At 37.6% G+C, this 23,293-nt stretch overlaps 8 protein-coding genes across 8 annotated transcripts; 3 read left to right on the top strand and 5 right to left on the bottom strand.

Moving 5' to 3' along the window:
• Window positions 1–63: 63 nt before the first annotated feature.
• Window positions 64–2,467, top strand: BATDEDRAFT_9927 (syntaxin-binding protein; the record flags this gene model as incomplete). The annotated part of the gene is made up of 8 exons (XM_006677056.1): window positions 64–215; window positions 315–405; window positions 492–1,034; window positions 1,104–1,203; window positions 1,296–1,389; window positions 1,465–1,639; window positions 1,758–2,039; window positions 2,138–2,467. 8 exons carry the CDS (start codon window positions 64–66, stop codon window positions 2,465–2,467), a joined length of 1,767 nt encoding a protein of 588 aa, XP_006677119.1.
• Window positions 2,468–2,799: 332 nt separating this feature from the next.
• Window positions 2,800–5,220, bottom strand: BATDEDRAFT_87058 (uncharacterized protein). Its single transcript, XM_006677527.1, has 6 exons — window positions 4,991–5,220; window positions 4,762–4,914; window positions 3,983–4,640; window positions 3,692–3,882; window positions 3,033–3,610; window positions 2,800–2,926 (listed from the first exon to the last, which is right to left on the bottom strand). Exons 1-6 carry the CDS (start codon window positions 5,205–5,207, stop codon window positions 2,834–2,836), a joined length of 1,890 nt encoding a protein of 629 aa, XP_006677590.1. The 5' UTR covers window positions 5,208–5,220; the 3' UTR covers window positions 2,800–2,833.
• Window positions 5,221–5,581: 361 nt separating this feature from the next.
• Window positions 5,582–6,622, top strand: BATDEDRAFT_87068 (uncharacterized protein; the record flags this gene model as incomplete). The annotated part of the gene is made up of 1 exon (XM_006677628.1): window positions 5,582–6,622. The coding sequence occupies one exon, from the start codon at window positions 5,582–5,584 to the stop codon at window positions 6,620–6,622; it is 1,041 nt and encodes a 346-aa protein (XP_006677691.1).
• Window positions 6,623–8,291: 1,669 nt separating this feature from the next.
• BATDEDRAFT_810 (phosphatidylinositol-3,5-bisphosphate 5-phosphatase) lies at window positions 8,292–10,863 on the bottom strand (the record flags this gene model as incomplete). Its single annotated transcript, XM_006677030.1, has 12 exons — window positions 8,292–8,329; window positions 8,398–8,623; window positions 8,720–8,835; window positions 8,946–9,052; window positions 9,142–9,275; window positions 9,379–9,476; window positions 9,577–9,763; window positions 9,843–9,943; window positions 10,014–10,237; window positions 10,312–10,471; window positions 10,542–10,746; window positions 10,834–10,863. Coding segments are annotated over 12 exons (1,626 nt in total), but the record flags the coding sequence as incomplete, so codon positions are not given.
• A 1,351-nt stretch (window positions 10,864–12,214) lies between these two features.
• Window positions 12,215–14,925, bottom strand: BATDEDRAFT_19133 (uncharacterized protein). Its single transcript, XM_006677152.1, has 8 exons — window positions 14,914–14,925; window positions 14,753–14,818; window positions 14,562–14,668; window positions 14,363–14,440; window positions 13,802–14,272; window positions 13,530–13,729; window positions 13,312–13,460; window positions 12,215–13,210 (listed from the first exon to the last, which is right to left on the bottom strand). The coding sequence occupies exons 2-8, from the start codon at window positions 14,776–14,778 to the stop codon at window positions 12,316–12,318; spliced, it is 1,926 nt and encodes a 641-aa protein (XP_006677215.1). The 5' UTR covers window positions 14,779–14,818; window positions 14,914–14,925; the 3' UTR covers window positions 12,215–12,315.
• Window positions 14,926–15,118: 193 nt separating this feature from the next.
• BATDEDRAFT_34699 (uncharacterized protein) lies at window positions 15,119–17,200 on the top strand. Its single transcript, XM_006677392.1, has 6 exons — window positions 15,119–15,521; window positions 15,608–15,737; window positions 15,805–15,921; window positions 16,030–16,210; window positions 16,296–16,365; window positions 16,452–17,200. Exons 1-6 carry the CDS (start codon window positions 15,255–15,257, stop codon window positions 17,151–17,153), a joined length of 1,467 nt encoding a protein of 488 aa, XP_006677455.1. The 5' UTR covers window positions 15,119–15,254; the 3' UTR covers window positions 17,154–17,200.
• Window positions 17,201–17,296: 96 nt separating this feature from the next.
• On the bottom strand, window positions 17,297–18,164 carry BATDEDRAFT_23741 (uncharacterized protein; the record flags this gene model as incomplete). The annotated part of the gene is made up of 5 exons (XM_006677296.1): window positions 17,297–17,506; window positions 17,598–17,632; window positions 17,706–17,828; window positions 17,937–17,996; window positions 18,095–18,164. The coding sequence occupies 5 exons, from the start codon at window positions 18,162–18,164 to the stop codon at window positions 17,297–17,299; spliced, it is 498 nt and encodes a 165-aa protein (XP_006677359.1).
• Window positions 18,165–18,905: 741 nt separating this feature from the next.
• BATDEDRAFT_34698 (uncharacterized protein) lies at window positions 18,906–23,079 on the bottom strand (the record flags this gene model as incomplete). The annotated part of the gene is made up of 17 exons (XM_006677391.1): window positions 18,906–19,123; window positions 19,208–19,393; window positions 19,487–19,573; window positions 19,655–19,726; window positions 19,805–19,875; window positions 19,943–20,045; window positions 20,112–20,206; window positions 20,301–20,416; window positions 20,490–20,631; window positions 20,730–20,985; window positions 21,048–21,149; window positions 21,248–21,343; window positions 21,440–21,670; window positions 21,737–21,995; window positions 22,098–22,403; window positions 22,496–22,608; window positions 22,741–23,079. The coding sequence occupies 17 exons, from the start codon at window positions 23,077–23,079 to the stop codon at window positions 19,001–19,003; spliced, it is 2,697 nt and encodes an 898-aa protein (XP_006677454.1). The 3' UTR covers window positions 18,906–19,000.
• Window positions 23,080–23,293: the final 214 nt, after the last annotated feature.

Genomic DNA, 23,293 nt, shown 5'->3' with positions numbered 1-23,293 from the left:
TTTTGTATGCTTAAACTGAATGAATCCTCTGATGCCTTGTCTGCTGGTTCAGGAGCACTTTCGATGCGTGCATCCGAGGGATCTGGCTTGAGTAGCAATTTGACCATCACTGATCCTGTCTGGAAGGTTCTCATTTATGACAAGTTGGGTCAAGATATTATTTCTCCATTGCTGCATGTTGGCGACCTCCGCGAACGGGGCATCACTGTCCATATGTAAGAGACCAGTACTCGGGGTTCTACAATTGATTCATTTACGGTTAAAGTTCTTGTGGTTAAACGGGCTTTTTATCATAATGACAAACATCTTTATAGGTCAATATATAGCGCTAGAGATCCAATTCCAGATGTGCCTGCAATTTATTTTGTTGAACCAACTTCTGATAATATCAAGCGTATTGCCAATGTAAATTGATACGACTGTATTGTCTAATTTATACTATTTTATCAGTACGCTGTCATTAATCAGTCGTACGCATTGGTATGGTTTAGGACATGTCTCGTCAATTATACGATTCTATCAATATCAACTTTTCATCCGCACTCTCTCGCCCACTTCTTGAAGATCTCGCTACTGCTGCTGCTTCTACTGATACTGCCAATCTTGTAAGCCAGATCTACGACCAGTATCTCAATTTTGTGTCATTGGAGCACAATCTCTTTTCTCTACAACTTACAGACTCATACTACCATCTCAACAATCCAACCACGACCGAGTCTCAAATTGAACTTTTAACAAACAATATTGTTTCATCACTTTTTTCTATTTTGGTGACTTTGGGAACGGTTCCAATCATTCGATGTCCAAGAGGAACAAGTGCAGAAGCAGTTGCATTGAAACTTGAAAGCAAGCTGCGTGATCATTTGCTAGATAGTCGTTCAAATCTGTTTCAGGAAGGTGTTCAACTCTCTCGACCAGTTCTTGTCATCTTAGATCGTAACATGGATTTTGGAACGCTACTGAGTCATACGTGGACGTACTCTACTTTGGTACACGATGTACTTGATATGAAACTGAATCGTATTTCTATAATGGTACCTATCACCATCTTTTGACTTTATTGTTTGTACTGCTTTTTTATTACTGCTGACTAGTAATTCTAGGTCGATGAACGAGGTCGCCCTGTTCGCAAGAACTATGATGTAGATGTTCAAGACGCCTTTTGGAGCAAAAATTCTGGCAATCCTTTTCCACAAGTTGCGGGTAAGCTATAGTTTACTGTCAAATATGGCAAATTTTGTGTTTTGCCGTGTTGATTTATAATTCAAGCAACTTGTATATTTATTACATAATAGAGGATGTGGATTCCGAGATTAACAAGTACAAACAAGAAGTTGATCTTGTCACTCGTACATGTGGTGTTTCTTCATTGGAAGAGGTCGATCCAAAGTAAGAACTGTATTGTATTTTTCAATCTAATTAGTCATTCAGCATTTTACCAACTACTTGGGATTTTATAACTAGTGATTTTACTTCAAGTGCCAAAAATCTATCCTCGGCCATGAAGCAACTACCTGAACTTACACTTCGCAAAAAAACATTGGATATGCACATGAATATGGCCACCAATCTTTTCAAGGAAATTCAACAACGTCAGCTTGACGTTTTTTTCTCCATGGAGGAAGCTCTTGGTAAGCTGGTAAGTTTATTGTATAAATCTTGATTTCAATAGGTTATCTTTGCAATGTATTTATACATCATTCCATCTAGTTTCAAACCCATACTAAGCGTTTGTATTTTAACCAACATGCATATAGAACAAGGCGTCAATCTTGGAAGTAATCAAAGACCCAAAAAAGGATGCACAAGACAAGATTCGTCTTTTTTTGATATACTATCTCTCGATTGATGAAATTTCAAAAGAGGATCTAGCCGAATACGAGACGTGTCTTGCTGAAGCTGGATGCAATACCGCCTCGATCAACTATGTCAAGCAGGTTCGTATGTACTCTAAAATGACTGCCGTGACAAAATCATCAACCCCAGCTGCGCCTGCAGGCAACGATTTATTTGGCACGTTTACATCCAACTTTAGTAGAGTGAGTTACATTAGAGGCTATTATCTAAACCTGTGTTTGAACAAGTGTCTTGCTCAACCTTGTATTTTTCGTTTACATTTTATTCATTGAATGGTTAGTTGACGGATACCCTTCAAAGTACTGGCGTATCCAATCACTTTGAAACGCTCATCTCAGGTGTCAAAAATTTGTTGCCGACACGCAAAGAGCTGGCAGTAACTCGCACTGTTGATGCTATTATGGAAGGAACAACTGTAGGTGGAACAGGCGTAGCGGATGACTTTTTATACTTGGACCCCAAAACCACTCGTTCTGGTGCTGCTAGTCGCCAGCAACCAAAAAACAAGGTTGCTTTTCAAGAAGCTATTGTTTTTGTGATTGGCGGCGGAAACTATTTGGAATACCAAAATCTGCTTGATTACACTCAGGTATGTCATCAGGAATATTGAATTCTAGACTAAATTCAAATATCTAATATTCTATTGAATGCATTTGATTGATAGCGCTCTAATCTTGTCAAGAAAAAGATTATTTATGGATCGACTGAGCTGCTTACTGCCAAGGAATTTATTGAGCAGATTAATCTTTTGGGAGTCAAGAAATGAATGCACAAATTAAATATGTTGAATTGCCTAAAAATAGACTACTATTGAATTTGTCTATAGATTTATGTTGCTTAACCGGCTATTTTTCAAGAATCCAAATCTAGTAGCTATGACTCGTATTTATACTTGCATTAGCCACTGATTCTTTAGCAAACCAGTGGGTTAAAAAACAAATGTTTATTAAATGATCAAACTATTATCGACAAATCCTCAACTAATTACGTTTTCATTAACGATTCCTTGAATGGCAATGAGAAATTTCGGAGATAAATCTGTCATGCGCAAATCCAGTTTGGTGATGTACTACAAATGGATTCATAAAAATGTTGCAGATATAAGTTGGTATGCGTTGACTAAAACAGAGTAGGTTTGATGGTAATATATTGGTATTATCGCACAAATCACTTACCTTGTTGAGACTAATGGCTTCGAATATCATTTTTCCAACAAGATCGCTTTCGCTTCCATTGTGGACAATCCCAAACGAATTCACGTCATTGGTAGCATTTGCAAGAGGTAAGCCAGCATGATCAGCAGATGGATCAGTTAAAGTCGCAGTTGGATTCGTCACTGCACTGCCGCCGCTTGCAGAACCTTCCATTATAACTGAATGGCTATGATTTCCAAGCTTGTTACAGCTTATATCTAACTGGGTCAGCGCTTCACCATTTCGTTTCAACAACTCGCATAAAGCAGTCACGCTTCTTACGCCCAACCCATTTCCGGAAATATCTACTTCTGTAACGGTTTTGTTTTTTACAAGAGATGTGCAAAGAGCATGGCCACCTCCATCACCAAGACGATTCAGTCGTAAATCTAGCTGACGCAAACTTGTGTTGACTGTCAGTGATTTTCCCATAGATTGAGCGCCTGTAAGACCGATACTGTTATTGGAAAGATGAAGAACACTCATTACTGTTTGGGGAGCAGATATCACTTTAGCCAACCCACACGCACCACTGTCGCCGATTTTATTGTGCGATAAATCTATGCTCGTGTTTACTCGTTAATCAAACTTTATAAAAATGAATTTGTGAATCATTGATTTACAGCAAACATATGGCTTACCTAAATGTGTTAGGGTTGTGTTCAAAAGCAGCGCATGGCATAATACTCTGCATTTGTCGTCATCCACTGCACTTGCACGGACAGTAAGCTTACTCAGATTGGATACTTTTAAATACTCGGATAATCTCACGCAGTCATTGAGTGTCATTCCAAAGTAAGCCCATGAAAAATTGATTCCGCAATCCTTGACTCTATAATGACAGTACGTTTGAGATGATGCAATTACAAATAACTGGAAATTCAGTATACACATTCCACAACTATTTCAAATACAAGACTTGAGATGATTACCCATAATAAATGCTTAGCTCTTGTAAATGAGTCAAGTGAACAAATACTTGAGCCAAATTAATATGGTCTAGATGCTGATCGCTGGATTTGATTTTTTTTTGGAATTCAGCTGATTGATTCAGATACTCTTGTGGAATTGTATTGGGTGGCTGCAATGAACCTGTCATGCCTCCAGATACGTCTTCGCGAAGGTGTGTAGACTCGAGAGTCGTGCCAATCGGTAACTGGTTTGCAACTTTGATAGCAGGTTGAACTTCACTTGTCACACCAGCAGTGACTGTAGAGTTTCCAGGTTTTAAACCGATACTTTGATCATTAGATCTCAATTGCTTCACCTCGATACGCTTCACAAATGGCGCGCCAACTTTCACATCATCCAGCAGTTTAGACATGGCATCAGTTGGTCCATATATATCTTCATCCTTTTGAGGTAAATATGATTCGATTCTGTCTTGCAAGTGTAACTCGAAATAGGATTGTCTCCACGATCCTCCATGGTCTTGAACATTGTTGAGACGAAATCGAACTTTTCCGCGGCGTTGCCAATACGACTCGTATGGAATTAATGGTGCTGCGATATTTAGTGGAATATCGATTGATACCTGCTCAATAATCTTATCTTTGTATTTTTCCGGTATACCTTTTAAAAATGGTTTCTCTAGTTATTTTAACACAAAAATTCCAATAGTTAATACTATTCAAATAAAACTGGATTAAGCGTTTAAATGGCATGTTGGATACAATCTGTAATTAAAACTACCATCTCATTATATATTTACCCTTGAAATTCTGAACAATCACCTTTACACATAATTCACTTAGTCGTTCAACAGGAGCTAGATTCCATTCAGGATCCTCAGCAATGATGCGACGCTTAGCAGCGACAGTGTCTGCTTTTGTTGTGCCAGCAACTGATGGCTCATTATTCACACCTACCAACGTGGCCAAAAATAAGGATTAAAAGATTGACAAGATACGATACGCATGTCAGTATAAAAATATACAAACCTGCATTTTGTTTTGTAGATTGAGCTGGAGGTGATGCTGCTGTCTTGATATCATCGCGTGAAGATACTATAGCTTGAGCCATGGATGTCATATTGGTCAACGAATGCATAGATGCTGTACCCGATGCACCAGCAAGCAGAGCTGCTGGAGTTTTGTGCTGTTCGAGTAAATCTTTTGGTGTTTCTGTATTGCCCACATCGACATCTTTGGTGGACATGATGAGTTGTGACGTAGCAGTTTAAAGGGTTTACAACTCTATTCACGTAAAATGGAACACTATTTATCTTTCAAACTGCTCATTCACTTGCAAATAAACAATGGTCAAATATCTGTTACGCTTTCCTATTAGAATTGACTGCATTGCCTCTTCAATTGGTATGTTCAGACTTTCAATGTTGCGATTCATCAACAGCCAATGCTGGACAATCATAACTGGAGTACATGGCGATTTATCGAGGATTGATTTAGGTTTCATAAAACCACGCTGATAGTTGAGCATTTATTCATAAACACCAGAAAATGCAGAGTTGAGCGAATGCAATCGTATTAGCTCAAGGTTGTTGATGCAAACTTTTAACCCAACGAACTGCAATGTCAGAAACTGCAGCTAAAACTGCACCCCTCAAGAATGGAGCTGCCACGACCAATACTGTTCCAAACCCTGCATATGATGGCATATCTGCATTCTTTACTCGTATCCAGGCCTGGTATAGCAACCGCAATTATATGATTCTAGCAGTTATTTACGGTGTTTTGTACTTGACTCTTGCTCGGGTCGAGTCTTATTTAGAAGATGCATCCAATCTACCTACACCATTCAAGTCCATTGATAACCAGTTCACTTATACTTTACCGCAACTAGTTTATTTTTTAAATCAGTTGGGCAAGACTGGTCGGGACTGGTACCTCATTTATCTATCCATTGAAACTCCATTCGCTTTTGCTGGTGCATTGCTGTTTTCTTTCACCGTGGGCTACATTGCTAATATTTTGGCGGCTGCTGAGATCACTCTGGAAAACCAGATTGAGCGCTATCATCATCGAACTGGTTCAGATATTCCTGTTCGCAAAGCCAAACCTCATTTGATTCAAATGCGATCCATCTTCCTTTTATTTATTCCCTTGGTGATGCCCTTGCTTGAAATGGTGGAAAATATGCTTCTTATGGCTATTGTGCTTGAGCACGAGAATGTAATCGAATGCGCTAAAAAAAAGTATGATACTTTTTGGGATGCTATGGCTGGAAACAGCCTTGATTCTGTCACTGGATCTGGTACAATGGATCTAGTTGCTATGTTGGTGTTTTTTACTGCTGGCTTGACTAGATACAAATGGCTTGCTATCCGTACAGGACTTGCTGTTACTGCTCTAACACTCTTTTCTGGATGGACTCGAGTAATTATTCACTTTTTGTACTCTGGCGAAGCCATGTTTGAAGGACTTGATGATGGTCCTGGAAGTATGAAGCAGGTCTTTAACGATCTAGTTCGAAGATATAGAGGAATCACTCAGGGAAATGACACTCCTCAAACGCGGAATCTTCAAAGCATGTTGAAACGTGGTGCGTCTACTGCATCCTCGCAAGGAAAGGTAAACAACAAGAAAAAAAGTCAACGATCCAAACGAGAATGAACAACTGGTATTCAGAGATGCTGTTTCCCTGCGATTTATTATATTACAATCGTATTCACGTAAAATCAAATACTTTTCCGTATCGATCTTGTAATGATTGTCTTGGAATAAACAATCGTTACATATTTGTTGTTGGAAATTGATTTTTTTTATTGAAACTCTATTCTAATATCAGATACGTTCGCGATCTAGTTCAACAGAACAATCTTGGGAGTGTAACAGCTGTTTCCATGCAGATAGCCCAACGTTTGGTTCTATATGAATACGGCAGTGACATCACAGTAGCTCAACCAAAATATTTCAAATTCTTTAATCCCATTTTATAATCAACTATTGCTACTACCAGCCAGCTTTGTAACCTCATATTAATCTATAGCATGACTGGAACGATCCCTAAATGAATGTCAAGATACTCAGCCCAAATACACTACTTGTCGTATTTACATAATAAGCACCCACCAGTTGTTGCATCAAACAAATCAATACAAGTTAGCCACATGTATAGTAAAATTAAATTCGGTTCTCGTGTTTACTAATCAGCATTCAATACAATAAAAAGGTATAAACTCATCCACTTTATATCATTACAGATAAGATGCAGCACTAAAATTCGTATATATCAACGCATCTCGTGGATCAACCGATAAATTGGGCTCATTTCCAGTAGACTCTAAAGAATCCGCCATACGTCGTATATGCAAATTAAATATCTTATAGTCTGGGTGCTCTCTAGCTGTAGCATCAAATGACCAGGTAAGTTTGATGGAAGATGGCTGAAATTGCTGCACATATCGTTTATATTCATCCACTTGAACAGTCTTTGGTTCTAGTAATCGCTCTGCTAGTATGCTAGAAGAAAGCCAGTGTGAATTGGTATGTTTTCTTTTTGCCTCGGTATTGGCCTTTTCTGTAGAGGCTCCATTAGGAATCGTCGCACTTGCAGCATTGGCTGTCAATTTGGATCGCGTAGATTTTTGCAATGCTGCCCCTGTTTCAATGGCTCGCCTTGCAGCCTGTCGATGCGATCTGTCAAGAGGTGTGCTGATTTGTCCACTACCGATTGTCTGTACACTGGCTGAAGTATCCACTGGTTTGCTTTTAAGAGTCATCCAACGCTTGACACCACCAATATCCAAACTATATATCATGAGGTGCTTTGCTGCTTGAGTTCGTACAGCAAATGGTGTTGTTTCTGGTGCGTCGGCTCCAGATCCTGCCGAAATAGTTCTATTATCGACAGTCGTTGAATCAAGTTGTCAAATAGAAATATCAGTAAAACATGAAATTAAACATGAAATCTAAATATATAGCCAGCACATACTTTGCATTAGTGCCAATCATATTGAATGCAAACAATCGCGCAAAGGTGGTGTAAACTAAAGGTCGATAATATTCGTCAAACATTGCTACAATGTCATGTCTATTGTACTCGGGTTTATACTTGTAGTTGTCATCAAATGCGTCAGATGTCCACCATGTACGGTAACTGTTTAAAATAGTTTATCAAACTTGAATTAACATCCATCAAGGTAAACCTATAGTTTGTATTGTTGATTTCAAATGCAACGTACCTGACAACGGGTGTTCGATTATATGGCAAGTCATTATGCAGAAATTGATCTGTCAGCAAATCCCACAATGGGGTCAACCGCATTTTTGGAGAGTAGTTTCCCAAAAACAAATTGATTGCGTCCTGTTTCTCCGCATCTATTAAAAGCAATTGTTTATTATCAACAATTTTAACCGTACGAAATCAAAAAAAATGAAGCTCTTACCAGTAAAACTATTTGAATAAAATCGACGAATAGTCTCAATCATATCACGAGAGTGGCTTGTCCATGGACTGATTTTCCTATACGTTTCCATGGTATTGACCAAATGTGAACCACCATATTGCAAGGCAATTGTGTCACCGTGATCATGGTACATTGCATTAAGTAGATTCACTGCATCACAATCAAATGGTACTATGGGTGTTGTGATCAGTCCAAGTGCATAGAGCTATATACCAAAAGAGTGAATTCAAGTCCAATAGTGCATTAGTTAAAGTACGTTGAAAGCAATATGATGAAGCCTAGTATATAATTTTAAACCTACTTGATGTCCCAACGCACACTTTCCCACCACAAACTGAGCGGCATTGGTGCGATCTAAACAGTCCACACAATTGGTACGCAGAATGCCATGCTGATGCATACTCGTTGTACGATGCTCTACAGGTCTAGGATTGGACGAGTTAATTCTGAAATTGCACAAAATCGATATTTAAATGTTAGTATGCGTCTATTTACAGAAAATGCAATGAGAATGGCCCACCCTGCACGTCGCTCTGCATTGATTAATGGCTCTGCACCACTATGAAAAAACCACGTTGTTGCTAAAACCTGCTCAGCCAAACTCTCTAAAACACCAATCACATCCTGATCGGTACTATTCATCAAAATCAATGCATTACCAAACAGACTTTGTTACTACTAGATATTGCAAACGTATCAGAATGCAGTATTATACAAACCCACCTTTTGGATGCACGAGCCATATCCCATGCAATATATAGTATTTCCTTGTCACTTGGTAAAAATATGTTGAGATAGCTGATGGCCTCTGTAAATCGATCCAACAAAATAGATTCTCTCTTGACCTTTTCTTTGGTCTTTATGCAAATGTTCATGTAGACATGAAAATATGAGCAGATTTGCCAAATTTAAAATGGATTTCAATATAGCGGATTGATACATATGAATATAAAAATATACCTTGACAAGATTCAGTACAATGATGGGTGTGCCATATCGATGAAACATATCATTGAAATGTTTTGCTGCTGCTGCATGAAACGGGTCAATGAAATTAACTAGTGGTTCAAAGATAATGCCAAATGTGAGTAGTTTAAACTATTTAAAATTAAAGCCACAGCTGTTTGGGCACAAGTATACACATGACTAATCACATACGCTCAATCTGAGGCTTAGCTGCCATGGCAGTTGCCTCTTGACTCCAATATACAGGTATGCTTCCACGGTGTTGCAAAAAACTAGTATATCCCGCACATGATCCATATCGTCCTGGCGGTATATAAAACGATGTGGTGGATGCATCGTGTACAATCTGCTCAGTCTCTACATCGTTTGCAACATAGCCCTACACAATATGCGTTTTTTGAGTATGGCATCTCAACAAGCTGTAGACTGACAAACATCTTTACAGGAATAATATCTACCTGATCATTGACACCTCTTTTGAGATATCGTGCCCCAGCATAATATTTGGATCTACGTGCAATCAATGTCACAAATATATTATGTCCAAAAACACAAATTTCTAAAAACACGAATCGTTTAGCAATCGTGTTTCTACAATAAACTTATCAACGACAATCGCCACAACATACTTGATTGATCTACAAATCCATGAATAATATTCAATCGCCAAACAGATTGATTTGGAAATGCATCATTGATCAAATATGAGTTCCATATAAACATATCATTTGGACTGAATCCATTTGTAGCGTTTGATGCAAGCAGATTCTGTTGTAGACTAGATGTAATATCGTACGAATAGCTGTAATAAAAGTTTTTGTTGATATCTACTTGACCGAATATTTGAAGATATCTATTACCACATCAAGATCGATCAAGTGTGTTAGCAGCACAGTCTAGGACCAACAATTGATGCTAAAAATCAACCTTGCTTCATCCTGTTTTTTGTCTGATTTGTTGGGAGTGTTGTAGACGTTGAACATGATAGTTTCGTCAATGTGGTAAATATAATGACCTCCAAGGAGAGCAACTGCACTACGCTTAGTAATTAGAATAGCATAATAGCCTTCAAGAAACCGAACAAATCCTATCCAGATATACAGATCAAATACTGTTGAGCAGAAGTTGAATCTTACAAGATACGAATAAACTATTACCAAATATTCCAAAACAGCCGGTTATTTTACGTAGACCTCCAGTGATCTTGTTTCCGTTCTCTATCATCCCAAGCAAGTCCTCGATTTCCTTTTTGGTATAGAGCACACTATCCTCGACAAAGGCCAGTTCATCAAGCACTGTACGGTCGATCTTGGCGATTTGAAACACTTTCTCTGTCGAGTCGGTTCCTACAAAATAGAGTCTCTGGATTGATACAGTATAATCAATACTCTGATGTGTATGGCAGCATCTGGATATCTAATGCATTCAGACCCGACCTTCTTTACTCACAGTTTTGGTTTCATACAACGTAAACTTGCTGGAATCACCACAACAGATTAAGCCAAGAGTTAATGCACTGTACAGACAGGATAGTCGGCATGGAGTGATGATATACCTCAAGCGCTCCATCATTATGAAGAGCTTGCTTAATGGTGTTGGCTAAAGTATAGGAAAAGGTACAACTTTGGTGGTGGCTCGTTTGCTTCAAGCGACAGGACGAAAGCATCATAACTGCCAATATTAAACTGTCAAAGTCTTATATTTCTCATCTACTAAACAAGCGCAGCTATGGGAATGTTGCAATCTAGACTCTGGATTGCGAGCATGCATCAATAAAGCCAGTATATGCTTTATACAAATGGATCTTGAGTTTATTAAACATCTTTTATCCATGGAACAAATGCTAAAGTATCCATCATAACCAGCCTTGTTGTGATTACACTCCCAGCAACAAGTACCATGTACAACATACAAAAACTAGTAAACATGGCCAACGCTGCTGCTAAAATAAAATGTAAAGTGATTTTCTGATCTGAAAACGGTGATGGACGAGATGCATCGACTCGGTATTTACCAAGAAATAAGTCGTATGAATCTTGACGAAATCCATCTAAAAAGTTGTTTTTGATGTATCGTACAATCGAGTTGGACAGGTCTTGAAACACACCAGATTTACGATGGTTTAATAAATGGCGTATTAGTTTGATATACTTTAAATACATGAAATACAACTGTAATGCACGACTTGGTTACCCTTGTTTGCAATATGACTCTTGTCGACCTTGTCTTGTCGTGTAATGGGTCGTTTATCTGGTTTACTCATTTACAGTTACTGCCGTATTCACGTAAAATGAAACACTAGATAAAGATGTCAAAACGCATAATAAACTACCAGTTTCATGAAATGATAATTTCCACCACATTGACTGGTCAATATTATCATTTGAACTGCTTGATAAAGTTGTATTGACAACATCAAACCAGTTGACCTCAATATATGGATTGAAATGCATGAATCTGGTGATTGTATGTATGACTACTATATAGTCTGAAATGGTCTGAAATGAGTCATTCTAATGTAAAACTATTGATTGTGTGCATCATAATAAATATTGTGTTGATTAACAAGTCGAGTGTTTATTAAGTCAATCTGTAATACAAAAGTGCAATGATTTGACGATTATCCATTACAAATTCCCGACTGCAATATAAATACAAATGTTGCGTGAATACGACAGTAAAAGCCAAAACTCTCCACCATAAACAATTTACTGTCAATAATAGTAATAGTCCACATCTATTTTTAAACTATCCAACTCAAGTAATTTGAATCAACTATCATCCACTTTAAACTCTACAAACTGCCAGTTCAATGGTCAAGCATTACAATACCATTTCAAATTTTGTTGTATTTATTCATACTAGCCAAAACATCATAAAAACTGTCAAATAGTTTTACGGCTATAAAGTTAAACTTCAAGCACACTGTTACTAGACATGCTTTGAAAACATGGGTTTTGCAGATTGAAACATCTCAGTCATTTGAATATCAAACTCGGATGAATTGTGAGGTTGCGCATACGAATTCTTGTGCTGATCTGTACCTTCAGATTCAGCAACCCACACATCAGGTACCAGCATCGGATTGGCAACAAATTCCCTACCATAAAAATGAACAAGGTAGAACACCGCGCCAGAGCTCATCAAAGCCATAACCATAACCAGCCCTGTTGTGATTGCACTCCCAGCAACAAGTACCATGTACAACATACAAAAACTAGTAAACATGGCCAACGCTGCTGCTAAAATAAAATGTAAAGTGATTTTCTGATCTGAAAACGGTGATGGACGAGACGCATCGACTCGGTATTTGCCAAGAAATAAATCGTATGAATCTTGACGAAATCCATCTAAAAAGTTGTTTTTGATGTATCGTACAATCGAGTTGGACAGATCTTGAAACACACCAGATTTACTGCGTTTTCCAGTTCGAGTAAAATCAGTTTTTAACGCTCCTGTTCCAGAATACTGTTTGCTGACTTGATCGGCATTGTCAGCCCATGCATTTTTGAATATTTGTTCAAAGTCTGCCAGATCAACCAATGATTCTGTTGGCAAAACAAGTAGATTGAGATCGCGCATCTGTCGATTGAGAGATCGACGTGCAAGGACACTTTGTACCACATTGGTTCGGTCAAGACAGTCTATGCAATTTGTACGCACTACAGATGTCTGAGATTTAATCAAAACTGGAGTGCTAGATGCGGTAGTAGTCACGCTACAATAGCCCTGCTCTGCTAAATCTTCTTCAATGGCTTGAATCAACACTGAAATGCGATCCCATCGCATTTTTTTGCAATGCTCATGAAAGTCAAAATGTATAAATCTAAAATTAAACATGTAGTGATAGTTGTAGAGTTGGAAATTTAAGTTATTTTTAAATGATAATGGCATCCATTTCAAACTCATCAATGGCAAGTAATTTACCGAAGCCGTTCGTCCTTCATCTCACCGATACGGTTTGCAAACTCGGTACCAAGCGGTGATTCATAGCCATGCTTGTTGATCAAGTTGACAACAATCTGATTTCCATAGCGTTCAAATTGCTCGTAAAAGTGGGCTTTAAACGATACAGCCTATTAATTGTCAAGATAGTGATGTTGGTAATAAATTCGCACAGGTTGGATTAAAAAAGCATATCATACAGTTAATGGATTGTTTTCAACCACAAGTTTGGGCTGATATTTAGCATTGATAACTTGTCTCCAATAAAGAGGGATAGATCCGCGAGTCTGCCTATATGAGCACATAAGACCTGTGCCAGGCAGTTCAAGAATCTGCTCTGTCTCGACAAAGTTGGAAACTTGTCCTTGATCGTTGATACCTCGAGAATGATAACGAGTTCCTATCATACAACATATCCAATCATTAATCATTGAGGTGTACCATTAGGAGCATAGTAAAAGTATTGATGCACCTGCACGAAATTGGCTTCTGCGAGAAATCAGTGAAAATGTGACGGCTGTTGCATGGACTTTGGTTTGAATAATTGTCACAAATCCACACATGATTGGCAAAATAAACCGACTTAAGCTGCTTTGCAACGGATCTTTTTGCGTAATGGAAATCAATGGTGTCTGCAAAAATCTGTTCCAGTAGAAGCGCTCGTCAGCACGCTGCCAGAGTGGGAGAGAAGAAGCAGATGCTAGACTAGCTTGTTTTTGCAGAGAGTGCGTCAGATCAAACGTATAGGAAAAGTAGAATGATCCAGAACTTAAAAGGTCATTGAGCATAGAGATATAGGTCGCGTCGTCCTGTACCTGTCGCTCAACAAGATGAGTCTGGCTTTTGGAAACTGAAAGAATTTTGTGTGCAGTAATTAAAAAAATATCATGGCCGGCAAGAGTACCAATTTTTTTACGTCCAGAGATTACAACAATGTGATCGCCTATCATATCAATCAAGATTGGGAGTTAATAGTCTGAATGGCACTCTTGGATAGTAACAAAAGTTGGGAAATTCAGTATAAACCGTGTACCTGCATTAAGACGAATTATGCCAAGAATGCCATGAATAGTAGTGACTTGTTCCTGGGCGAGTGTCGGTGAAGGTGGAGCTAATCGCACATTGAAAATTCAAGCATCAATACCCAATCAGATTCAATGTCATACAATTGGCAAAACTTTTGAATAAAGTAGTATTGAATCAAAAACAACATGTAAAAACCATGATCTAACCATTCAACACAACCACGCCATCTGTACGACGAACGACCAGGCTTTCTCGAGGAATAGAGGCGTCAACAAAAACAGGTTCAAACGTGTACGCCTCTGGTGAGGTATATCTGAATACGATAAAACAGGTGTAATAATGTATAAAAGACATTACTAAAACATGAGAGCATTTCATCCAACAGTGCGCTACTTACAGATTAAGCGACTGATACAATAGCATTGAAAAGAGCTGAGTTGAGTAGTAAAATGAATTGAAAGGCCTTTGATTACAAGATGAGCAACAGTTTATATGAGATCATAAATCCTATTATTTACACAACAATGGCATGAACATGACAATAACGAATGCACTTGCCGTTTATCAGCAGAGTAGATTGAGTTCAGAGTGAAGCTCATCAACGAGTGTTTGGATCAACCAATTCATGGCTATTTTTGCCCAAAATCGTTTTGCCCAAAATCGTTTTGGGCAAAAACAGTCATAGTAATCTAGAGCTGATCGACACAAGATTCATGTATAGCATGAGCAGATTCATGTGAACTTGATATCTGACACAAGTATTGAATTGTTGAATTCAAAGTCATGACTTTACTGCCTTGAAACTCGACAACATTTAATATAGAACATAGTTTTTAGCAATCCAAGCTTGACATCTTCAAGTTATTTTCTAACAAGAATCTTGGCTTGTTCCTTCTCATATGCCTCGAGATGCAACGCAGGCCATTGCAGCAGCAGCACCCAGAAAGAGAAACATACGAGTCAATGGAACCAACAAAATCAATCTTGCTCGGTATGCTCGGAGAACGTCTTCAGAGCAAATATCGTCTTCTGGAATTGACAAGACTGTGTCTGGAGTGAATGGTATTAGTATTCGAGGGCTTGGAGCTCAGTCACGAAAGACCAAGTGCAAGCAGGAACAGGCTGCTAGAGACGACATTCAGTCACTGCTTTCTCGATTTAGTCTTGTATGTGTTACTAGTGCAGATTGACTCAGTCTACTCGATTGCAGATGGATCGTTCTTGCAGTATTAACTCTTCATCTACTCTTTAGAGACAATCTGCTTCTCTTCAGGACTTTCGTGACGACTGGCGAGCTCTTGGATTCTTTCGGATTCATACCGTAGCAACTAATTCTGAAACCTATGAATTAATATTGCGTACATTCTATGTTGCACTTTTGGGTATGTAGTTTTCAATCCAACCATTCTGTGCTTCAGCTCATTTTTCCTTTATTTCAATACAATCTAGAATTGCTGGATTCATGTACATCTCCGTATCAGCAGGCTGGGATTTGCTTTGCATTGTATGCACTGTTCTTCTCCAGACCATCGTCCAAACCCATCTTATTGATCCATATTAGTCCAAGTAAGTCTTTGTGCTAATATGGTCTTGATTTGAAATGTTTGGAAAACTTGGATTTGAATCCAGTAATGCTGAGCTAATCTTGATTGCATATTAATCCGTAACATATAGGACAGATGCACTTGGTATTAAATATCCAATCTGCCTGTGTCAAGTGCAACATGTTTGAAGCTGTTTCTGCCATCACAAACCTTTTGGGTGCTGATGCATTTTTGATTGTTCCATATAATGTCAAGGCTGGAGGATTATCATTTCCCTATTTTGAACCCAATATTCCACGAAAAGACTTGAGGTGGCTAGATTAATGGCTGAATATGATACGCTGTCAATGGCTTTGAACACGAATGCGGGACTAACCTTTTATTTTGACCCATCAGTGTTTCTGCAATTTCTCCCCATGCACTTTATATTCGGGAGCTGGTCAACGATACATTCTTTAAAAAGTCGGTAGGTTAAAAATCGTATAGTTGTATCCGTGCACAATTCAGCGTATATCATTGTGATGAGTAGATTCTTATACTAAATCTGCTTAGAATGTACTTTCAAATATGGATGATTGGAATACGTATGATCACTTTATGAGCCAATACACCAATCTCAAGAAATTACTACCACAATCCATTACGGCCACACTTGTACAAAACGACGACGACTCAAAAGACCCCTTACTACTTCACTCAAAACTCTACCTTTACGAAAATACACCATCAATTGTCACCAACACCATTGATCCGCGTTTTGCAGATACAGTGCGACAAACGGTTGATACATACGAGTCGATCAAGCAGCAAAGGATAAACATTCTAAGTTCATTAACATCAAAAAACCATACTATGCCTTTTGTTTATTCAGATACGCCAACAGATAAAGGTATTGCCGTCTCCACTGCACTCAACGATGGTGATTTACTATCACCTGCCATGTCGATACCGATTGAGCCAATTAAAGCATTTGCATCAAGTGATGATGCTACTTTACAACCATCATATGTACGTCACTCTTCCGAGATTGGTAATTCACTCGAGTCTTCAGTACCATTAGGCACGCAAGCAACCCAAGACTACACTCGACATAATGTGCTGATTGAGAATCTAATGGCTGGTTTGGAATTTGCCGGTAGCTCAGAGTTTGATGTAGAGACTTTTGGGAAACGTGGGACTGATTCCTTGAAATTTGTATATCATGTTCCTTCTGATGAAAGCGACAATGAGTACATGGACGACACCTACTATTGATTTGCAAGATTAGCAATAAAACACTAAATAAATGATAATTTAAAGATATGCTATTGATCTTTAAATGTTTATTCACAACGAATGTAGCCGAGTTGAGGTAAACAGTAGAAATTACGTAGAATGAATAGTATAGATATAAAGATTCAAGCTGTCATAGGGTTTGAAGAGTGCAACTCTGGAGAAAGAGTAGCCACGCTTCCTTTGACTACCGATCCTGTCCAACTTTGTCCAGTTGCATCCACGTACTTTCCAGGTCCATTCATGCCATTTTCTAGCCACTCTCCTATGAATGCAGATCCATCTGCCCATCGATACGTTCCTGATCCCATATACTGATTATCTTTCCAATTTCCCTACAGTGTTTGAATTCAAATAAACGAGAATTCATGCTGTTGGCATCATGAAATCAATTCTATACTACGTGGTTTAAACTGTATACATTACTTCATACGATGCACCCGATTCAAGATCCAATCGACCTACAATGATTCAAAATAAACCACTATTTGTATAAAAGAGCACAAATTAAAAATCTGTTGAACAAGTACCTACCTTTTCCATTCATTTTATCATGATCCCATTGACCGTTATAAACCCCATGAGTCGTACCACACGAATATTTGCCCATACCATTGCGAACAATACCACCACCATCGATTTCTTTATACTCGCCTTCTATATATCACAGCAGGTGATTACAATAGTTGAGTATTCAAACAACTGTTTACACGGTTGTACAGTAGTTACAGTTGACCCGATATTGTGATTCCATGTTCAATGTACCGTATTTTGAACCGTCTTTGAAGATGTAGACTCCTGTTTTGCATTGGGTAGATGTCACGTCTTGATATCCATACGATTTACGATGGTTTAATAAATGGCGTATTAGTTTGATATACTTTAAATACATGAAATACAACTGTAATGCACGACTTGGTTACCCTTGTTTGCAATATGACTCTTGTCGACCTTGTCTTGTCGTGTAATGGGTCGTTTATCTGGTTTACTCATTTACAGTTACTGCCGTATTCACGTAAAATGAAACACTAGATAAAGATGTCAAAACGCATAATAAATTACCAGTTTCATGAAATGATAATTTCCACCACATTGACTGGTCAATATTATCATTTGAACTGCTTGATAAAGTTGTATTGACAACATCAAACCAGTTGACCTCAATATATGGATTGAAATGCATGAATCTGGTGATTGTATGTATGACTACCAAATAGTCTGAAATGGTCTGAAATGAGTCATTCTAATGTAAAACTATTGATTGTGTGCATCATAATAAATATTGTGTTGATTAACAAGTCGAGTGTTTATTCAAGTCAATCTGTAATACAAAAGTGCAACTATTTGACAATTATCCATTGCAAAGTCCCGACTGCAATATAAATACAAATGTTGCGTGAATACAACAGTAAAAGCTAAAACTCTCCACCATAAACAATTTACTGTCAATAATAGTAATAGTCCAAATCTATTTTTAAACTATCCAACTCGAATGATTTGAATAATGGTCGGTATCTTGGGAAAATTGAACCGTTGAACCAATCCAAGGAATGAAATAGTATAAAACTTGGCCTGGCGACTTCCACTGTGTAATCTCGCTGGAAAATAAGCTTGACCAATCAGCACACATCCTGTATTTTTTCTCAACTCTTTGATTCATGCGACTCGCATTGTCATCTTTCCATGTAATCTGTCCCATTATCAAGTCTTGTAAATACTCGATATGTTTCAAGTAGTTTTCATCAACATTCGTTCATTTTGATAGTTTATATGGTTGATATCCAAAGCCTCACACTACATTTTTCATACAAGCTTAAATGCATCACCCATCAATATTGGCTAGATTTCCGTTGAAAACGACTTTCTATCTGTGGACGAGCATTTTGTTGAGCTCTTAGTATTTCCCGAATCCTCATATCCTCGTAAAACAAGGTTTCTTGTTTCTTTTTGATCTAAATGCATACAATAGTCAAATAGTTGGCATCAATATGGTCTCCTTCAAAGTATTCCAATTATAATTTCATTTGAATACTTACTTCGTCAGCTTTGCGTTGAATCTCACTCTGTCGTTGATACACTCCCTCTGCCTTTTTCTTTATCACTGCATGCACTGTATTGATACAGTCTTGATCCGGAGAAACTGGTCGAATTCCTTCAAACTTCAACTCATCGGCAATCTCCAGCCATACTTCTCCGATCTTGAAATCAAGATATTTTGAAATCTACAAGAATAAATGTGAATTTATAAATTCATAAAAAACGAAACATTTGGATTACTTTTAAACTCGGCTATAATTTTATCAATTAGCACGTACCATTGCAAGTTTAATTTGCTCTTGGGTTGAAAGCGAGTCATGAAATCGTTCAAACCCAAGTTTGAAAAACATAGAATAGACCTTGGCCTAAATATACATCAAACTAAAATGATAAGACTATGGTTCACGCTATGCACGCCAATTTATATTAAAATATAGTCGACTTACTCTCAGATTCTCTTGTATTTCTTGAATTGCTCTTCCGCCATCTTGCTCAATTTTATTCATCGCTAAATCAACCTGTATTTAATTGCGCTCGATTCAATTAAACAGCTTTTTCAAATCCAAACTTGAATGCATATCATGATACAGTTTTACCTTTGGCTGATTACCATCGAGTAGTGGGCAGTTATGGTTTTTGTTGATAAATCCAGACTGATTTTGTGAAACTATTTGAAAAAATTGGGTGGGTAAAATACTTTCAAGGTTTGGTAGTCTATTAAAAGTACGATTCACCTTGAAGTCTAGCTTCTTCGCCATTCCAGATTTCCACAAGTAAATGCTCGATTCCTTTGTTGACATCTTGTTGCATTTTCCAGTTGAGTACATGATAAATGCACTACAAATAGGGTTGGTTTAGTCTGATAATCTATAGATTTTAGACTATTGTTACTCGTATACATACTTTTGGATTTTCCAGCAGATCAAGCAAACATCCAAGAATATGGCGTCTCATTTTCAAAGTAGTATTTTCCAAAATGTCCAGCATAAGAGATATTCCTAGATAAAATGTGCAAAAGCTTTGTTCACTACTTGATTTGACACATCTAGTCTAGTTTACTCTATAAACTAGACTGCACGCAATAGGGCATACCTTGATTTTGTAAAAAACACTCTTCGTTTGCACAGTTTCCGCAAATGACACCCCAAACACATTCCACCACTGAAAATATGACCGATTCTTGTATCTGGTGTTCGGCTGACCGGTATCTAAATGATTTAAACATCAAACATGTTAATGACCAAGGCATCTGGATAGCATATTTAAACTGTTACTGCATACTTGAGAAACGGAATGATTTTTTTTACTCCTTCACAATCGCCAAACTCAGTTTTATTGGCTTTGTATCCTTGACAAAGTGAAGAGCAAATCATCAACGAGGTGCACCAAATTTGAATGGGCTGGTTTGGCTCATCTAACAAATCTGTATTTATATATCCAACAGTCACGATAGGTTTGAAACACGACTTGTTAAATCTACTCAAGTGTGTATCAGTGTCAAAACATGAACGTGTTACTTACTCAGTAGGTTTGTGAATATATTGAGGGAAGCTAGTGTTTTTTTCGCTGTTGGTCCAATCTCTGTTAGGCGGAGAACAACACCAAGCAAAGAATTTAGCACAGTGTGATGCTCTCTTGCCACATCGATTCTAGAAGCTGTGGGCAACTGTCCTTGGTGGATAGTATGATCAAGGAACTTTTTAAGATGGTTATATCCATCAGATGCTCGAAACTCGCGAGATATTCGCGGAACAATGCTAGACAAGAGTCCCAAAATCTAAACAACGTGTTTCAGTACTTTTGTAAGTGTTATTTACTACTTTTTCAACCAAATCATACCTGTCCTTGTAGTATACGTAGTTGTGAATCCGACCAAGAGGAGATGGTTGGATTAGTGCTTTCCGAAACAAGATATGCCATCATGAACTTTAAAATGCCGTTCTATTTAAAATATATTGATTCTATTTGGTTAATATGCGTCTTTAAATAAAACCAAATGACTGTTCAGTTGTGATGTTTAAAAAACATGAGTTTTATACCTCAAGAAAAGAAGAAAGCATTCCTAGATGGTCAATCATTTTGGATGCAAGTGTAATCAGCAATCTCTTGAATTCAAAATCGTCGTTTCCTGACGTCTATACAGACCAAAAATTGAAATATGAAAATGCTAGTTGAAATCACTGCCATTTTTTATAGAATGATCAGCAGCTGTATATCTCTGTTTATCATACCAGTATAATTTGTATCGAGACAGAGTGCGAGTGATTGATTTCTGGGTGCGTCAAAAACAAACTAACAGAATCAAGCAAATTTGTTTCAACAAATGCAGGCAACGCAGCTTTACAGTTGGTTAAAATACTTGTAAATAAAGTGAGTAGATCATTTCGCATTTGTTTGTTGGCTTGACGATGCGAGTTTAATGCCAAATCATCAAACAATTCTTTAAAAATAGCCAAGTTTTCCTAAATACTTGGAGATTAAACAAATTTGTTTTAAATCAATTAAATGTTTTTAAGCCATGTTCTTACGGTTGTTCCCAACAATTCCGATACTTGACTGGCTGAGGAGCTTGCTATGGCATTCCATAAAATTTCAATTGCGTAAAACGTTACTGGCGTTTGATTTTCCTCGATTATATTGCATAAAGTCTGTATAGATCCTGCATCAACCAGTTGGATAACACATGTTTCGCTTTTTGATAAACATATTAGACACTTTAATAAACCAACACGTTTGGATACAGTCGGACTGTTTAAAAGCAATTTTGAAATTTCATCAACAGCATTGCTAAAAGTACAAAAAGAATGTTACTGTAAAATGAATAAAACAGGTTTGCTATCATTTTGTTTTCAAGATCTGACAAAACGTTGACAATGTTAATTGGGTTACCTTTTGCTAGCACATTCAAGCATTAGCTGTGCACGCTTGTCAATTTCATTTTCGTCATGCTTGCCAGAACTCTTTGGTTTAAATAATGGATCGTTCTTTTTTAACGAAAACACTATTCTGTGAGTATTTACATCATCTGGGTTAATGATTCGTCCACCAGAATAAGCAAACACGGCTTCGGTGGTAATGTGTTCAAGGTTTGTGTCATCCAGTGCCAAAATGCTGGATAGAGAGTTGATCATATATGTAATTGATTCGCATACTTTCGACGATTCATTCATTTCTTTTAATGATATGTTGATGGTTCTAAATGTAAATACAGATTGCATTTAAAGTCAGTAATATGTCAAAGCCTACAAGGATAGACAGGATAATGTTGACAATATACTAAAAGTTACATTATTGCGTGTATTAGCCTGTACAGTGGTTGAATGAGCTCAGTTCCGCCTAATTTTATTTTTTCTGAAGCAAGTACGAGAACATTTGCGACAGAAACAAGGTCTTTGCTAGTCTAATTTTATTCAACCCAGTATATGGTGTTTGCAATGCAATACATCAAATATAAATGCAACCTGTATCAGTATACTTTCTACAAAATTATATTGATAATTTCAACAATTTAACTAGGCGAAGCAATACTCACGATTCCGTCATGGTAGATTTTGACAAGTTTTTCAACAACAGCTACATGTCGCTCGTAAAGTTTTGAAGTATGTTTTCCAGTGAATAGCTTGAAGATCTTATTAAAATCAATATTTTGACTGCTAGAGTCTGTAGTCTGCTTAAGAGAAGGCATGATGGCTGCTATTCGTACTGGGTCAATAGATGTCAAGCGCGTATTTGAATCCTTGTGTTTAGGAGCTGAAAACACCAATGGTGGATAAGTTGAATCCAGCATATGCTTATTGTCTAGATTGTGACTATGAGATGGTGACTGAGTTATATTTGGCATAGACAGTCGTGCCTCTGCAGATGTCGACATACTTTTGTTTGGTGTATGTTTTTTGATTTGGTTGTAAAGTTTGAATTGATAAAAACATGCCCAAAAGACTCATGTTTAATATTTCGTTTCAAATTGACCACCCATGCATCTGGTCTCAAGTCTATTTTTTTAGATAACAACATGTATTGCCTACTTTGGAATGCCCTTTCATCTGTAAGCCCATTATGTATTTGTTTTTCCTGGATCACCAGAA

Source organism: Batrachochytrium dendrobatidis (assembly GCF_000203795.2).
Source record: "Batrachochytrium dendrobatidis JAM81 unplaced genomic scaffold BATDEscaffold_3, whole genome shotgun sequence".
NCBI classification, from domain to species: Eukaryota; Fungi; Chytridiomycota; class Chytridiomycetes; order Rhizophydiales; genus Batrachochytrium; species Batrachochytrium dendrobatidis.
Note: the sequence above shows the minus strand (reverse complement) of the source record. Positions and strands in the feature narration are given on the sequence as shown.